At 43.4% G+C, this 18,693-nt stretch overlaps 1 protein-coding gene across 4 annotated transcripts; it reads right to left on the bottom strand.

Moving 5' to 3' along the window:
* Positions 1-766: 766 nt before the first annotated feature.
* gpt (glutamic--pyruvic transaminase) lies at positions 767-18,097 on the bottom strand. Of its 4 annotated transcripts, none has more exons than XM_061254583.1 (12): positions 17,988-18,097; positions 17,285-17,474; positions 9,271-9,360; positions 7,728-7,836; positions 7,361-7,494; positions 6,836-7,079; positions 6,551-6,630; positions 5,887-6,023; positions 5,336-5,510; positions 4,569-4,724; positions 4,170-4,282; positions 767-2,175 (listed from the first exon to the last, which is right to left on the bottom strand). In XM_061254583.1, the coding sequence occupies exons 2-12, from the start codon at positions 17,423-17,425 to the stop codon at positions 2,085-2,087; spliced, it is 1,470 nt and encodes a 489-aa protein (XP_061110567.1). In that variant the 5' UTR covers positions 17,426-17,474; positions 17,988-18,097; the 3' UTR covers positions 767-2,084. The 4 variants fall into 4 exon arrangements, with proteins under 4 accessions (XP_061110567.1, XP_061110568.1, XP_061110566.1 ...); XM_061254584.1 differs by lacking the exon at positions 17,988-18,097 and adding an exon at positions 17,884-17,913; XM_061254582.1 differs by lacking the exon at positions 17,988-18,097 and adding an exon at positions 17,786-17,879.
* Positions 18,098-18,693: the final 596 nt, after the last annotated feature.

The following is an 18,693-nucleotide window of genomic DNA, read 5'->3' as shown; positions in this document are numbered from 1 at the left end:
TCCACCTTAATGCCTCATGTGTTACATATGTTTGCAAATTCCAGGGCCCCACAACATGTGTAGTATATAGCCTACCAGGCGACCTGTGCTGACCTGTTTCACATGGCATGGGTTTGGTACTGCACCAATGAGGAGAAGAATGACAGAAGGACCGTACAGGTGTATGCAGAACCTGATGGATCATATGCTGGCCAGTGTAGGGGTGTGGGGACTGCTGAACGGTTTGCACTGATCCCCAGTGCTGCCGCAAATAGATAACTCAGGGACATCATTCTTGTGTTCATAACACAATATGGATGTGTGGGGCTCACCATCCGGAATGCTGTAGCCAAGATTGTCGTATTTTCATATTCAAATAGGCCAGTAGCACTGGAGTCCTGCTGCCATGGGTCAAGTAACCCCCTCCCTCCACCCGAAAACATTCCCTGTGCATTGATTCCTAAGTAGTATTGACATTGCCATTTGATCCTCCACCACGAGAAACAAGCAGGCTCCACAGATTGCACCATATTCCTAATAGCCAAGGCATTTTTTATTTATTCAGTGGATGTGTGCAGGCACACACACACACACACACACACCCACGCAGACACCCACACACACACACACACACAAGCAGCATTCATCAACGTGTACATTCCTTAAAAATCACATATTGGTTGTTGAATTTTAAATTTGTACATTCCATTTAGTTGGGCCATCATACATTTTCATAATAAAAATACAAAATAAAAATACATGGAAAATGACCACTGAACAACCTTGCTTCAATAATTTGGTTTATTTGAATTACTAAAATGCTTGACACAAGGCAAGTATGAACAATTAAAAGAAAATAAAGGCAAAAATAATCTGATGCTTTAATTTACACTATTTGGACACTTAAAGGAAATCAATATTTGTTGATTTAAATCCAATGCAGGGTCTTCAGAAGAAACAGTCACAACAAATACCACGGTTAGACAATAACACCAATTAGGTCCAGTTTATGTAATCAGATCGTGTTATATCAGTCCCCTTCAGGCACAAGTAGGTGTACTGGTATGCATGCCATTACACACCACCTTAGAGTAGCATTACGATATCAATGCAATATCAAAACAGCTCCCACGTTGGCTTAAAGTTCATTTAAAAGTTCAAAATCAGGCTGAATTACTACAGGATTCATCCTGAGTGGAATGTAGTGTACAGTAACAAAACACCTGCAATAAATTCTCCTGCACTTCTTTTTTCAATGGCTTGTCTTAAAGGTAGAAAAAAGTGTTTGACACTTCTACAAATTTAGCTTTCAAAATATTATTGTTACATAAGTATTGCTGAGATGATCTGCGACAACAGAATGCCTCGCTCTTGGTTCCCAATTTTGTAGTGATGCAACAGTGGATCAGACTGACGTGGCACTCGTCTCCGTTTATACACTCTGCCTACAAAGTTGCTATGACAACCGTGATGCATTATAATACTGTCTCTGCTCATCCAAAATATACACCGTGGCAGGATGGAGACTGAGGTACAAGGTATTTTTTTAAAGTGGGGGTGGGTGTCAGGGTTGGGTCCAAAGGCACATTGGAATTGCTCAACAAAATGTGCTTTTTTCGCTCCAGCAAATACATAAACACATTCTTACTGGTCTCTCTCTCTCTACACATATACACTCAGTGAGTCATTTATTAGGTAGACCTGTACACCAGCTTGTTAAAGTAGTGCTTCATATAATGCAAGACAAAATGAGATTCCATAATTCCATGCCCCCTTGTGGGGAAGTAAAATTGGTATTCTCTTTGTGACAGTACTAACAGACGTAATTATAACATGGACAAAAGCACAAACACTAAGAAAACAGATATGGCAAGTAGCGTCATTGGCCACATTGAGTAGTAATTTTTGCTAGTGAAGACAATGCGGAACAGCGTGAAACACACGTGTCAAAGTGCATTCTGTTGCTTGCTGTATGAGAAGGCACTTGGGGAAGGCCTGGCTGATCCTGGTTCAGTGTCTGCCACAGTCTCTTTTATCCACCTCTCTCTCTCTCTCTCTCTCTCACTCTCTGAGATGTGGTAAGTGACAGAGGGTGACAGAGGGTGTTAAGAGTACTGCTGGGTGAAGCGCTGGTGGAAATCCTTCACCTTGTCCAGCAAGATCTTCAGCTTCTCAGTCGGTGGCAAGATGGTCATTCTGGACAAAGAGAGAGTACAGTATGTGACAGAGCTACTGAGCAGTCCACACAGGACCAGTCAACAGTCACGCAGGCCTATTCAACAGTTATACAGGGCTACTCAACAGTCACACAGGCCTATTCAACAGTCATACAGGGCTACTCAACAGTCACACAGGCCTATTCAACAGGCACACAGGGTCACTCAACAGTCATACAGGCCTATTCAACAGTCATACACGGCTACTCAACAGTCACACAGGCCTTTTCAACAGTCACACAGGCCTATTCAACAGTCATACAAGGCTACTCAACAGTCACACAGGCCTATTCAACAGTCATACAGGCCTATTCAACAGTCACACAGGGCTACTCAACAGTCACAGGCCTATTAAACAGTCACACAGGGCTACTCAACAGTCATACAGGGCTAATCAACAGTCACACAGGCCTATTCAACAGTCACACAGGGTTACTCAACAGTCATACAGGGCTACTGAACAGTCACGCAGGCCTATTCAACAGTCATACAGGGCTACTCAACAGTCACACAGGCCTATTCAACAGGCACACAGGGTTACTCAACAGTCATACAGGCCTATTCAACAGTCATACAGGGCTACTCAACAGTCACACAGGCCTATTCAACAGTCACACAGGCCTATTCAACAGTCATACAGGGCTACTCAACAGTCACACAGGCCTATTCAACAGTCATACAGGCCTATTCAACAGTCACACAGGGCTACTCAACAGTCATACAGGGCTACTCAACAGTCACACAGGCCTATTAAACAGTCACACAGGGCTACTCAACAGTCATACAGGGCTAATCAACAGTCACACAGGCCTATTCAACAGTCACACAGGGTTACTCAACAGTCATACAGGGCTACTCAACAGTCACACAGGCCTATTTAACAGTCATACAGGGCTACTCAGCAGTCACACAGAGCTACTCAACAGTCACACAGGGCTACTCAACAGTCATACAGGACCAGTCAACAGTCACGCAGGCCTATTCAACAGTTATACAGGGCTACTCAACAGTCATACAGGCCTATTCAACAGTCATACAGGGCTACTCAACAGTCACACAGGCCTATTCAACAGTCACACAGGCCTATTCAACAGTCATACAGGGCTACTCAACAGTCACACAGACCTATTCAACAGTCATACAGGCCTATTCAACAGTCACACAGGGCTACTCAACAGTCATACAGGGCTACTCAACAGTCACACATGCCTATTCAACAGTCACACAGGGCTACTCAACAGTCATACAGGGCTACTCAACAGTCACACAGTGCTACTCAACAGTCACACAGTGCTATTCAACAGTCATACAGGCCTATTCAACAGTCAAGCAGGGCTCTACTCAACAGATTGTTGATCTAACTGATTAATAGGTCTGAAATGTGAATTTGGGACATTTATTCTTCATGGCATGCATAGCTATTTAATAACATAATGTGACCAGAGGAGGGGCAATAACCCATCAATAGCCATTCAACATTTAATTAAGTACAATTCACAGCTTACAAATGAAGGCATTCATTATGGTTGTAACAAAACCAGCATACACAGGGGGCCCCATGACCGGGTTTATGCACCACTGATTCAAAACAAAGCAAAACTGTTGGTAACTGGAACCTTGGGAAGAGGAAACTGGAAAAAGGGTTTCATTTGAGTTACTATCAGTAACTATCAGTAATCTGAATAAGCAAGTTCACTTGCCACTTGTATGTTTTTGCACTGTGCAGAACTCAAAATTCTCAAAGGTTATTTTTAAAGAGTGTTTCACAAGGGTGCTCTTTGATCACAAATTCACAAGTTGTACAACAACATTATAATTATTAGCTAGACTAAATATTATCATTATCATTATTAAATAGTTGTACGGTGAATGAGTTAAAAGTACTCTACCAGAGTTAATTTTACACTAAGCATTGTGCTGTGTAGATGAGGATTCAAAGACCAGCATGGAGTACTACTATGAGGTACGGCATACCTGAAGTGGTAGGTTCCATCTTGCTGTCCGAAGCCACTTCCTGGGACCAGGCAGATCCCAGTCTCATCCAGGAGGTTCATACAGTACAACATATCAGGGGCCACACCCTTTTCCTACCATGTCAGAGAGATCGAGAGAATAGAATTTAAAAAAGTGCTTTCAAGGTTTTCAATGAACAGAAATGGTGAGAAATAATAAAAGTCAATTTTTGAAAGGGTCCTTTTCCGTTCATAATAGCCGGGGAAAATGTCAAAATGTCCTGGCAGTTAAATAAACGAAGAAGTAAAAAAGAGAGAGATGGAGAAAAGAGGAGGTCAGGATAGAAAGATAGTTTCACTGAGGGACTGCTGAAATGAAAGCTTTGCTGGGTTATTGTGAGCGGGCAGCGAGCGGGCCCACCTTAGCCTCTTGGACGGCACGCTTTGGGATGGCGATTTTAGGAAAGGAGTACATGGCCCCTTGCACAGGGTTGCAGATGATTCCCGGGACTGTGTTCAGGATCTCCTCTGTGAGCCTGGCCTTCTCCGCCATAGCATTGAGGGTCATGTTGCGTTCCTAGAGGGATTATTAATGCCAAGTATGGGAATCGCTTAAGCACCAGTGACTCCTACCAACGAAGACACACATACTAATATTTAATATCCCAAACCTATGGAATATTTTTAGTATTGTGGGGGTTTTTTTATGTTAGATTTTACTCTGCATATATTACAGAATATATTTGAAAATTATGTAATGTTACTTAATGTTTTACAAAGTATTATATAATATATGTTAGAAACAGTATACATTTCTTGTGCATTTAAAATAATGTTTTTGTATTCTGAAATGATCATACATTCCTTTACATAACCTTTTTTAGTTTTTATCTTGATATTAATCCAAAAGTGCATTATTATGAAACAGAATAGGTTGTGCCGAAAGTCAAAGTGCCTTAGTCTTAAAAACCACACTGCTGAGACAGTCACACTGCAGGGACAGTCACACTGCTGAGACAGTCAGAGAGCTGAGACAGTCAGAGAGCTGAGACAGTCAGAGAGCTGAGACAGTCACACTGCAGAGACAGTCACAGAGCTGAGACAGTCACACTGCAGAGACAGTCACAGAGCTGAGACAGCCACGGTGCAGTGGGGGAAGGTCCCCCTCCACAGGGATGTGATCCAGACCATCAGGAAGGTGGTGTAGGATGGCTCGCCAGGCTGGGGCGGGTTCACCACCAGGTCCATGAGCGCCTGGCCGGGGACAGGGGGGCACAGGCGGACCGACAACAGTTTGGTGAGCTGCGCCACCACAGCTGGGTCCATGTTGATCACCTCCATGTAGCCTCCCCGGAAGCCACACCTGTGGGCCGGAGCAGACAGGGTGGATTCTATTTGTGCTCCTCCTCCATTGTGTGCAAGGCTCACAAGTTCATGTCAGACCCTTTCTCCAACACGAGTGTGTGTGTGTGCGTGTGTGTGTGTGTGTGTGTGTGTGTGTGTGTGTGAGAAAGTGTGAGTGTGTGTGCGTGCGTGTCTGTGTGTGTGTGTGTGCACGTCTGCGTGTGTGTGCATGTGTATGAGTAATGTGAGCATATATATGCGTGCATGTGAGTGTGTGTACACATATTTGTATGTCTGTGTGTATGTGTTTGTGCGTGTGCGTGTGTGTGTGTGTGTGTGAGAGAGAGAGAGGGAGAGAGAGAGAAAGAGAAAGAGAGGACAGATGAAATACTCACTCTCCCATGTAACACTTGGATGTGGAGTGAAATGACACCAGCTCAACAGTGTTGTAGTACTCTGGCCCCATCTCAAACAGGACCTTCTTAAAGGAGTGAAACTGGCAGCCTTCTGCATACACGTTATCCTGGTACACCTACCAGACACAGCGCACGTGAGACAGGAAGAGCCAGAAGGTATCAGCACTAGAAGGTGAAAATTGGAAGTTGAAGGAAGTCGAGGAAATTAATACATTTTCCTATATGAGGAATAAAAAATTGAGCAACATAGCCTCGGATAGAATCTGGCCCATGCCAGTGATAACTGTGGCCAGCAGCCTTGGGGTGATGCACAATTGGCTTTGCATCGGCCAAGTGATAGGTTTGCAGGGCTCATTGCTCAAGAGTCCCCTGTTTGCCGTCCTGGTACCTGTGGCTCGCTCTCTATGCACATTGGGTCTATGTGTATGTGGCTTGTGGCTGCAGTGTGTAATAAAGCAACTGCAACACCGCAAATTTCAGAGCAGAACTGCAAGCTGTCTTCACTCTCCACAGCCAGCAGCAGGGGATAGTTTGCAAATCGCACATTCCGAATTTTGGTGGGATCAGAAAAAGTAAATAAATAAGTGCCGGAATCAGAGAGGGACAGGGCATCTCCACCCATTGCAACATCACAAAGCGTTACCTCATCAGCCATGAGGAAGAGGCCTTCCTCAGCGGCAAATCGGATCACGTCTTCAATGCACTGCCTGCTCTGTACCTGACCTATCACGTGCCAAAAACAGAAATTATCTCTGGGGATGAGGACACATTTCCATAATATAAATTTCGGAATCTTTCAGAGAGGTCTGTTAAAATAGTATTCTGGGTTAAGAAAACCACTTCACATGCCTGAGAATACATTTGCACTTAATGTCTGATATTTCATATACTGCTAGAGGTACTGGTGTTTCTTGATTAGTCAGGGTACCGGTGGGGTTGCCGGGGTTGATGATGCAGATTGCGCGGGGGCAGCAGTGCTGCCGAGCGGCCTCCAGGGAGCGCCGCAGCTCACTGACGTCCAGGCTCCAGCAGCGCTCCTCGTTCAGGAAGTAGTGGATCTGCACCGCCTCCAGCTCTGCCAGAGCGGCCGAGTACAGGGGGTACTGAGGGATGGGGATCATCACCCCCGTGCGCGTCTCGCCCTCGCCGGACACCAAGAGCTTCAGTATCGTCTGCGGGACGGAGAGAAAGAAGGGAGGAGGGGATGGAAGGAGATAGCGGAGGCAGGAGAGTAGAGGAACAAGAGGGGGACGTGAGGTCCGGAGAAATTAAGGGAAATAAAAAAGGGAATATATACAGCACGCCTTGTGGAAGACATACTACGATTGGCGTATCTGCAACACTCGGGAACACACAGACACACAGGCAGACAGGCAGAAAGGCGCGCAGGAGGGAACTGACAGACGGTGGGAATAGACAGACACATGGGTTCGTAAGTGAAATGGAGGCGTACCACAATACCATCGCTGGCCCCGGTGCTCAGATAGATGTTGTCAGGGTTACTGGCTACACCACCATCCCGCAGCTCAATGTAACGAGCAACATCTTGACGCACGCAGTCAATACCCTGACTGGCACTGTAGGCCCCTGAAAGTGAGACGAGGGAGTCAGACTCAAAACGAAACATTTATTTAAACTTACTGGATGTAGTGTGAGACAAATTTATCACATCCAATAGTATGAAAAACTTGTTTATGGATCATTCAGATACGCACCACTGCAGTCATGGACAAGTTGGACAATGATACAATGCAGAGCACGTAAACACACAGTATGGTCTCGCACTGAAACAAGTATTTTACAGACCGATGTCTACTCACCAATGCTACCACCTCCACAGAACTGGAGGATTCGACGTGCCCGGCTTTTAGCATCTTCCGGAAAGCTGGGGTCATCCAAGAGTGCCGGATAGGAGCATAGTGCCAACACCTGAGAGAGAGAAAGTGTGTGTGAGAGAGAGAGAAACAGAGAGAGAGGGAAAAAAACAGAGAGATTAAAGGGGCGGCCTGTAGCGTAGTGGTTAAGGTAAATGACTGGGACATGCAAGGTTGGTGGTTCTAATCCTGGTGTAGCCACAAAAAGATCCACACAGCCGTTGGGCCCTTGAGCAAGGCCCTTAACCCTGCATTGCTCCAGGGGAGGATTGTCTCCTGCTTAGTCTAATAAACTGTACGCTACTCTGGATAAGCCAAATGTCAATAATGGCTAATGTTTTCAGGTCAGTCCAGACATTGAAGTTGAAGAGAGGTTCCAGTAAGACAATGATCCAAAGCATAACTCGAAATCAACCACAAAGTACCTCCAAGAAAGACGGATGAAGGTTTTGGAATGGCCATCACAATCCCCAGACTTGAATATTATTGAAAATCTCTTTTGAGATCTCAACCATGCCGGACATGCAAGGAGGCCGAATAATGTTTCTGAGCTAGATGTGTTCTGGCAGGAAGAATAGGGAAAAATGTCAAACGCGAGAATTGATTCTTAGCTGGCTACAGGAAGTGTTTACAAGCTGCTATAGTTGCCCGAGAAGGAGTTACAAAGCACTAACTGACAGAGCCCAAAGATTTACACAGGGCCCAGTCCCGTTGTTTATTCATTTGAAACTGTAAAAAGGTCTTAATATTAATTGTAAAAGGCTTTTTGACCAGGAGTCAATGCAAGCATTGCTGTATGCTGTACAACGCAAACATTGAGTATCGTTGTGATGTGTGACAGTTGTAGTAGGCACAGGGTGTGGTGGGCATTGGGCTTGAATACCCATATGGGAGACAGAAAAGATGGCACCACACATAGCAGAGCTGCAGCAAACGGACGAACGTGCTACAGACATCCACCAGTGCTTCCTGCATGCCATTCGCCCCCTCAAGAGTCACAGGGAGGTTACAGTGAGGCTATAATGGGTCAACAGCTTTAAACAGAATGCATCACTCTTTTTCACACTAAAGACTGGTGGGGTTAAAAAAAACCAGACAGTAGGCCTGTTATTTGAGCAACTACGCAAGACAGTTTAGTTTGCTTTGTTTACTCATTTGTAAAACAGTGTGGGTGAAGACAAGCATTTTTTAGTTTAAATTAGTTATCTGCCTCCCCCTTCAACCCGCCCTCATCTAGTCATCTTTCCCTCCCTCTTTTTTCTATATTTACTTGATTCTGAAATACATAAAAAACGTCCAGATTATGGCCATTTTTCCTGAAACATGATCATTTAGAGCGCAGTGGCAAGTACTGACACACATTAATGTGAAGCTTCAATTTCTGGGTTATTTTTTTTAAATGATCAAAAAAAAATGTAATGTAATGTAATGAAAAAGTGGAGAAACTTCGTACTGGGAGTACCAGATTAAAGAGGCAAGAAAACCTTACCTGTCGGAAGAAGGTGATTGGCCGCTGGCCCATTGCGTGAGCATCCCCAATGTTAGCCTTGATAACCTCTGTGAAAGGCTTTTTAGCCCCCTAAAATAAGAGAGAATACAGGGGAAGAGAGAGATACAGAAATAAGAGATCATAATGGATGAGAGATCAAAATTTTGATGACTTTACACAGGTTATGGAATGAGAAATGTTTTCACTTTGTGTGATAAAAGGATACATTCCTTATCTAAGTAGACAAAGTGGATCTTCTGTTCCATGCAGCACTTAGACTGCATCTAACAATGGCTCTCTCAAAACAGCACTGCCAGACCTAGGCCTCAGTAGTAAGCATGAAGAACACTCAAATTATATTATTCCAGAAGACAAAATCCCCCATAAATCACTCTGTTCTTCCCAACGCAATCCCAAATTGTATTATGTATTATGCTGGCAGAGAAGCAGATACAGTAGCTGCCTGTCATTGTCTAGGGACAGTGAACTCAGATACAACACCTAAACTGACCTTCTTTCTCTCAGTAAATATATAAAATGTTGTCAAATGTATTCTCATGAAAGTACTGTATTCAGACCCTTTGCCAGTTTCCCTGGGGAAACTACTGCAGTTCTAAGGGACTAATCACAAAAGTATCATTACTACACTATTCTGTTCAAGCCACCATCTTGATTTTTTTTGTTCTTCAACAACACTGAGGCAAATCAGTTATGGTTCCCCTGCTCCCTCACAAGATATATGGCCCATAAAAGAGCCAAAGCTAATGCTAAGGGACCTCAGGTAAGCAAGATTTAGCTAATAACTGCATCGCAATATTTCACAATAATCCTTCTTTATTCTCAGTATAACCACTGAGAATAACTAGACAGAAGCATTGTGTTTACCTCAGTACTAAGGCACACCCCAGTGCTTGAAACAGGCTGTGTGTTTAATCTTTACAAAGTCAAACAGATTAAATGGATACTGCTGGGAAACTGCTCATATTATCAGGAGAGCAAACACTACAGTAGAAAAACAGTTTCTGTCAGCATTCCTTATTCTGTTGTTTTTACTGATGAACAAATGAAGCAGTCCATTTTTGGCAAATCAGGCTCTGATACCAAACCCCCTTGTTTCTTTGTCTCTCTTATACATGCTTTCTCTTTCACTCCCTCTCATTCATTCCACATTTCATTCTTACATTTGAAACAGTGTGGTATGTCTTCAAGGAATTGGATATGTATCCAGAAAGTAGCAAAGCCTTACATGGCAGAGTCAGCAGAAAGAACGACCTCAACACAAAATTAAGCATCTGAAGGATTCCACCAAATACCAAGAAATTCTAGAGGCTAATGTTTTCAGGTCAGTCCAGACATTGAAGTTGAAGAGAGGTTCCAGTAAGACAATGATCCAAAGCATAACTCGAAATCAACCACAAAGTACCTCCAAGAAAGACGGATGAAGGTTTTGGAATGGCCATCACAATCCCCAGACTTGAATATTATTGAAAATCTCTTTTGACATCTCAACCATGCCGGACATGCAAGGAGGCCGAATAATGTTTCTGAGCTAGATGTGTTCTGGCAGGAAGAATAGGGAAAAATGTCAAACGCGAGAATTGATTCTTAGCTGGCTACAGGAAGTGTTTACAAGCTGCTATAGTTGCCCGAGAAGGAGTTACAAAGCACTAACTGACAGAGCCCAAAGATTTACACAGGGCCCAGTCCCGTTGTTTATTCATTTGAAACTGTAAAAAGGTCTTAATATTAATTGTAAAAGGCTTTTTGACCAGGAGTCAATGCAAGCATTGCTGTATGCTGTACAACGCAAACATTGAGTATCGTTGTGATGTGTGACAGTTGTAGTAGGCACAGGGTGTGGTGGGCATTGGGCTTGAATACCCATATGGGAGACAAAAAAGATGGCACCACACATAGCAGAGCTGCAGCAAACGGACGAACGTGCTACAGACATCCACCAGTGCTTCCTGCATGCTATTCGCCCCCTCAAGAGTCACAGGGAGGTTACAGTGAGGCTATAATGGGTCAACAGCTTTAAACAGAATGCATCACTCTTTTTCACACTAAAGACTGGTGGGGTTAAAAAAAAACAGACAGTAGGCCTGTTATATGAGCAACTACGCAAGACAGTTTAGTTTGCTTTGTTTACTCATTTGTAAAACAGTGTGGGTGAAGACAAGCATTTTTTAGTTTAAATTAGTTATCTGCCTCCCCCTTCAACCCGCCCTCATCTAGTTATCTTTCCCTCCCTCTTTTTTCTCTCACTCATTTTCTATATTTACTTGATTCTGAAATACATAAAAAACTTCCAGATTATGGCCATTTTTCCTGAAACATGATCATTTAGAGCGCAGTGGCAAGTACTGACACACATTAATGTGAAGCTTCAATTTCTGGGTTATTTTTAAAAAATTATCAAAAGCAAGAAAATTTACTTCAATACTTCAATATACTTTCCATGAGCATGGCAGTGTCAGGTGCAATGCACCATAGGACATAGTTCCAACCAAATGTAATTTCTCTGGTGGCAAAATGTCACTGTAATGCCATTGGCATTGTAAAGCTGGCAGGTTATCAGAAACTTCTTTCTCTAAACTAACCTTCTTTACAGGTCTGCGTCTGGTGTCAATTGAAAACACACTAAACATGCAACACCATAAATTCCACAAAGTGGTCTATCTCTTTAAAAAGCTAAAGAAGTACTTCCAGATGTATCCTGGAAGGGTAAGGGACTTACCCAATACCACCACCCCCACTGACACCCAGTGTGAGCAATGACAAGGGCATCCTGTTCATGCCTCGCAAAAACCCCTCACCCCACAAGAAACCTTGCAGCTCCTCTGCCATTGGCTGGACAACAGAGGTGTCCTTAAGTGTCAGCCAATCAAATAGAAGACAGAAGCTGACACCCACTTGCAGTGTTCTGTGCAGACCTAAGTCAAAGTTTTCTAGAGACCGTTTTGTTACTAACAAAAGATGTGTATGTGGCCTCTGTCTTGAGTTATGTGCTCTGTAAGTCGAGTCTCACTCAAACCCCACTCCCATATACCTCAAATTACTGGCAGAGAGATCTCCACCCACACTGCACTCTGGGTAATCAGCAGACATTATCCCACTAATGGTTGTGCATTCAATTAAAGTGTTTAGCCCCGGTAGCATGGTACATGCTATTTATACTGATAGCAAGAAGAAAACATTGTTACTGACAATCAGCCTTTTATAAAACAGGTGACGAGAGATGTACTGCCGCTCTAAGAATGTAAGATTTTTGTTTTTCTTCTGGTAGTCAAAGTGTGCTAGCAGAAGTAATACTCCGCTATCATGAAGTGAGAATAAATGAGTGTGCATCTGTGCATTTGTGTGTACTTCTACTAGCCAACTCCCAACCAGCCAGCTGCCCTGACCTCAGTTCTCATCAACACAACCGGGTTCAGTCCACACAGACTGACCTGTTATTATCAGTTTTCAGTGCATGGATAAACACAGAGACCTCAGGTTCCATGGCCTACTGCAGTGAAAACACTGATTTCTACACTAACATTTTCTCCATGGACCACATGTGCTCCTAAGTTTAAAAACAAAGTAGGGAGAACACCAATTCATCCATAATTGGATGTGCTCCAAAATATTTTTTCCAGTTAGGACACATCCGTTTCCAGGAGAAAGAGCTCCTAAAATGGGAGCACCATAGGACCGTGTAACATTTATCATACAGTAAAGGGACCTGTATAAGAAGATATCACAAAGTATCACTAGAACTGCAGGTAATCCTTTCACACTGTGACTAAAGAGAAAAATGAGAATGCCAAAATGCTTTGGCTTTTCCTACAAAACATAAAGTACAATAGAGGGCAATTGACGATCCACATTTTGACATGAAGGCAAATCAGGTGGATGACTGAACTGAAAGTGCCCAGGCTGTCTCTGAAAATGGTCCCATACAGACTCTTTGGCAGACATGATGTACCTTTTTCTGAGAGAAAGCTGGAGAAAGAATGTATTGTGCTTGACTACCTGCACAGAAACCAAACTCTCCAGGGGTTCACAATGGAAGCAGTCAGGTATAAACACTGGGAGGATATCTACACCCCTTTTGCACTGGCACAATTCAGCAGATCCATATTTGACCGGGGAAGCTTCAACCTGACGGGCAATGGATCAGACTGCTTTTGCACTATACTCAGTTGGCCTCTAGAAACCCTACATGTCTATGGCCATGAGGAGCTGATTTTATTTCTGGTGCAGGTGACACCAACACCAACATGCAGATTTGTTTGATTAAGAAAGAAAGAAAGAAAGAAAGAAAGAAAGAAAAAGAATCATGCATTGCTTTGTGTTTAGCAACATTCATGCTATGACTTCGGCACAGTATTGCATCTATGTATAAGTATAACCTAATGTTGTGGAATAAATGGCGAGCTAATTAACTGATTAATTCATATTAATCAGAGTATTGCCATGATTAATAAAAGCCAGCTCCGCCTTTGAATGAGACATTTGTATAAAGCTACCAAGCAAAAATGCTGAGAAAACTACCAGATGCAATTCACCTTGGTTATGGAGATCCACAGAGCACATCATAGATATAAGGATAAGAGAATATAATGATTACCCAGAAGTCTCTTCACTAGGGTTAACTGCTGTGGTTTCAACAGCTGATCATTTCTGTCTGGTTCATACAGGAACACCCCTACCCAACACAGCAGTTTCACAACTCACAACTGCAGGTGTACAGTGATCTTCTCAACTCAATCAGTCTGGCCCTAATTTCAGCTCTCATGCAGCCATACTATTGCAAAAGAAAAAAAAAAAGAAGAATTTATATATATATATATATATATATATAAAGACTTTGATGAATGTCATCCGCTGAATGAACACTCTTCAGAACACGAGTTTGCACCACAGCTTGGCTTTACTTCAGCTGTGTCCTGTACAGTATGTATCTCACTAATCAATGTCCAGACTGAACTAACTCTGCATGCTAATGCATTTACAAGGCTGTTACTGGATAATTCTCTGGGAAACCCTGGTCCACAGTTTTGTAACCCTGGCTATTCCACACAGAGTTCACGCATAATTTAATTCAAGGTGCAGCTATAGCACCAGAGAATAGAATAGACCTCTCTCAGCATCAAGTTTGAGTGACCGGGTTATAGAGGTGTCGTCCAGATTTTGGGCTGTGTTGAGTCACATGTGGACTTTATTGGTTGTGCAGAGGCAGCGAAGTGGCACAGTAGAACCACCTGGTGGGTGCCATTCACTGCCCCCTCCCCCCTCCTCCAGTCTCTTAATGTGTCTCAATCTCATGCACACACTGGACATGACTCTTCCAGGAAACCATGCTCACCGAGGGCACGCATTAACAAGGGCATGTGATTCCACAAACAACTCCACTCTGAGGTTTCCATGACAACTTTGAACAAGCCAGACATATGGGGGCCCCGGTGTATGTGTCTTTGTGTGTGTGTGTGTGTGTGTGTGGGGCCTGGGGGTGGGGGGGTGGAAGGGGTCTGGTAATGATTTATGCCACTAACCCCTTCCACCCCGGTATGGTCAAAGAAGGCTATGACCCTAGAGGAGAGCAAGCCCCCTGAACATTTTTTCCCTGCCAGGGTTTTACAAAAATGTCTTGTCACCAGTATATTATTACTCAACTTGCCCCTCTTCCCATGCCTATTTATAAAAGAGGGATAGTCTAGCACAGGCAGGAATAATTCACGTGGGATTCATTCATTCATTCATTCATTCAAATTACAGTTTTACAGGCAAATACTTGAATGTTATGGAGATTTACTGGGAGCTCTACAGGATGTAATTAATGGGGAGAAGCAAATAAATGGCTGTTCCAGTAAGCTTCTTTAACATGAAGAAAAAAGTACACCTCAGAGCTGGCAGAAACAACTACTTCACTTATTTGCCCTTTTTGCAGTTATTTAAGACAACCGTGTAATCTCCACAAGAATAAAGAAGGCGGCACAAAAATGTAATATATACTGGTCCCAATGCAATATAACTGCAATGCAAAGACAATATTTTTTATTTGGCAATATCGGTTAATTGCAATCATGCCAATAAAGCTCTTTCAATTGAACTGAACTGACGTTTCAACCATGCAGACTGCAGATTTTTTCCCTTTCGCTCGGTAGCGATGGATGTGATTATTGCATGCCCTGATTGGGGGAAGTAAGCGTTCTTGAACTTGCATTTGCATTTGAGAAAGCAGGCAGCATGATGTACATGCGTGATGGGCTGAATGGCCTGTTCCAGTTATCAGGCAATCAGATGTTCTTTTGTTCCACCTCAAACTACACACAGCACAAGAACTGTCAACAAATATGACGGAGGGAGTCAAGAATGCTCAAAGATGACGACAACCTGACCATTGACCGGACCAGATGGGAACTTGTTCTCTTGACACAGTTCATAGACTTCGCCGTTGGGTCAGAAAATCGAGCCTTCTGATGGCCGGGAGTGAAATTTCAGCTCGGACATAAACTGCCTCTCTCTCTCTACAGCCAAGCAGACTTTCACCTCAGCGGCAGCAGAGTGGTGCCGCACGTAGACAGGAAGGTGATAACGTCAGGAACAAGGGCGACCTTCAGACCCTACCAAGCGCTCCACAACTCTGTGCAACAAACACACGCAGAATCACAATTCTGCAACATACGCAGCTGTGTTTGAACAGACACAACAGGAAATTTTCTTTGCCTGCAATATTCTCCCTAAATGTTGCTCAAGCACTTTATGCCACCCACAAGCACCCTAGAACAGAACACACTTTGGATCCTGTTTTTCCAGATGTACCATTTTCACTATTGTAACTGCAGAGGTTGTGACATGCGGAAAGCTAAATATCCCCGTTTCAACAGTATCAAATCTTTAATTGATTTAGTCATTCATACATTGGTTCAGTCCTTCACTGCTTAATAATCCCACATCCTCTTTTCCATATGAAAACAATCCCCTGGCTGGACTGTGTGAGGACACAGATAACACACTCATAGACTTTGAAACCTGGATTGGTAAACATATGTACTGATAATGGCTGTTAACTAAGAGGAGTAACTGAGTGAAACATGGGGGTTTGGGACACATGAACACATAATATGGTTAATTTGATTCAAATCACCAGAAAATCATCAAGCTTCCACTACTAATTAGGCTCACAAGATGGCCTGCAAACGAAACAGTGTACTAACTATATTCATACAGTGAAGCCTGCAAGTACAACTCCTCTACTCACAGGAAAGGCACTGAGGCACTTATCACCAATGAATCAAAGACTGTAATCAGTCTGCCAGGCAAAAATAATCCAGATTATTTTATTTCCATATATTTGTCAATGGATGAAAGCATTGCAAGATGCTTTTTCACAAGTTTATACAAGAGTTAGAATAGTCAGTGAGGGAGCTATTCAACAACTCTACAACTGGTGTGTGTTTTAAAAGCCTATTAAAATCTTTTGAGGAAAAATAATATTGGACCTTCATTTTCAATAAATATAATGTATGATCCTTACGCAGCAGCCTCACTTCTTTGTGCCCTAAAGACGCTGTTTTGCCGCTGCTGCAAAGTAGGATGATCTTACCTACACCACGAGTCTTTCGTTGTAGCTGTTTGCCAACTCGCTATGAACTGACATTATTTGTTTGAAGGTCACTGGATTCTACCCAAGATTCACGGGAAACGTCGGAGACCGGGAAAATGTAGGCTACTAAGTGAATAATGTTTAAAGCTTCCCTTATCTTGCCGATTCATGACATTCTTTTCCAGAACTAAGTGTCAGCGTCCAAAAAAAAAAAAGGGGGCAAATGATATCTGCCTATAAATTGAGCATGGCACTCAGTATCAGTACATTTGTATATGCTATTTATTCGACTAAAATAAAGGTTATTTGGATTTTATGTTTAGACACATATCAAAGCGTAGGCAACAGCGTTGTCGTAATTGACACGTCCTGTGCACATGTGCAGATTTCAAAGAACGTTTATTCCGTATATTGCGTGCATACCTCTTTGAGTTCTTTCTCGATCTGCAGCGCACGTTGCACGATCGGACCCCTCACTGCGTATTCAACCTTTTTGACACTAGGGTTTATAGTGTCCATGGTCAGCACCTTCCCTCGTCGGGAAACCACGGCGTTCTCTGTCATCTTCCGTTGAATAAGTCCACACCGTGTCGTGGATAGCCCGCATACAGTTCTGCGGGAGGAGGAGAGGGGGAAAAGTCGTAGTGGGTTGAGCATCACCCGGCCAGCGGACTTGTGAAGCCAAAAAGCAGAAATAAGCGCACAGCCACCCAGGTCTTCCTGTCGAAGTCGGCCAGCAAGCGCGCTTCGGAATGACAGCATTTGTGCGCTCGAAGTTGGAGCGAAGTTAGGAGAAATAGTTGAAGAGAAAAAGCAATAGCCAGCTGTACTTAAATCACCAAAAGCGGAGACCTCCAAAACGGTGTGATAAGCGAACTACTTGCTACCTGGCGTTTTGCAACTCCAGGACACGGCTAAACAGACCTTTGTACTCGCAGACGACAGAAGCTGAGATGAACGCAAGAGTGCCAAGACATTGGAAGCGATAGGGTATAGCGCTTGTGCTAGAGGGAATCACCCACTACTTTGGAACATCTGGACAAGTGCACACATCGCTGCAGTTTCGAATTTCGTCCTCCCCCTATTCGTGATTTCGTCCCCCCACTCGCTCTTCGTCCCCGCTCACCAATAGCCTACTATTCTGGGTCCAATCTCCGGATAGATGACACTGGGATGCAAGCCCTGTTATATGAAACCCGTCAGAATTCACAGTAAACTTGTCCGCCTCTCGCAGCCCAATAAAGCAGCCTATAATATATGGGAGGGGACTGTAGGCTAAACATTGGTGAATACGCGAAAGGAGCTCCTCCTCTCTCTAAGTTAATCTTGGCAGCTTCTGCTTCAACCCCTGGATCGGTTTCAGTCGCCCCTCACAATATACCTTAAGTTAATACTGGGGTTTGGTAAGACGTTTCTGGGCTGGTTGTGGCAGAGGTACACAACGTTCTGTAGTCTGACAAGTGAAAGTCTAAACACTATCGTGCACAGCGACTTGAAGTAAAGGAGTGCGGAGGTCCAATAATGGCAGCGCATTCAGGAACAAATTATCGGTAGGCTACTCAAACTCAAAAGAAAGGACAGAGCAACATTTTTTTTAAATAGCCTACTTCATTTTCCTCGATGTCAAATGCATTAACAGCTTGTTAATGTAAATCTTTAATCAGCCAATCATGTGGCAGTAACTAAAATGCACAAAAACACGTAGACGTGGTACAGCTGTTTTTCAGACCAAATATCAGAATAGAGAAAGAAATTTGATCTAAATGAATTTGACCATGGAATGATGGTGGCAGACAAGGTGGTTTGAATATCTAAGAAATTGCTGATCTCCT

This window comes from Conger conger, chromosome 9 (assembly GCF_963514075.1).
Source record: "Conger conger chromosome 9, fConCon1.1, whole genome shotgun sequence".
NCBI lineage: Eukaryota > Metazoa > Chordata > Actinopteri > Anguilliformes > Congridae > Conger > Conger conger.
Note: the sequence above shows the minus strand (reverse complement) of the source record. Positions and strands in the feature narration are given on the sequence as shown.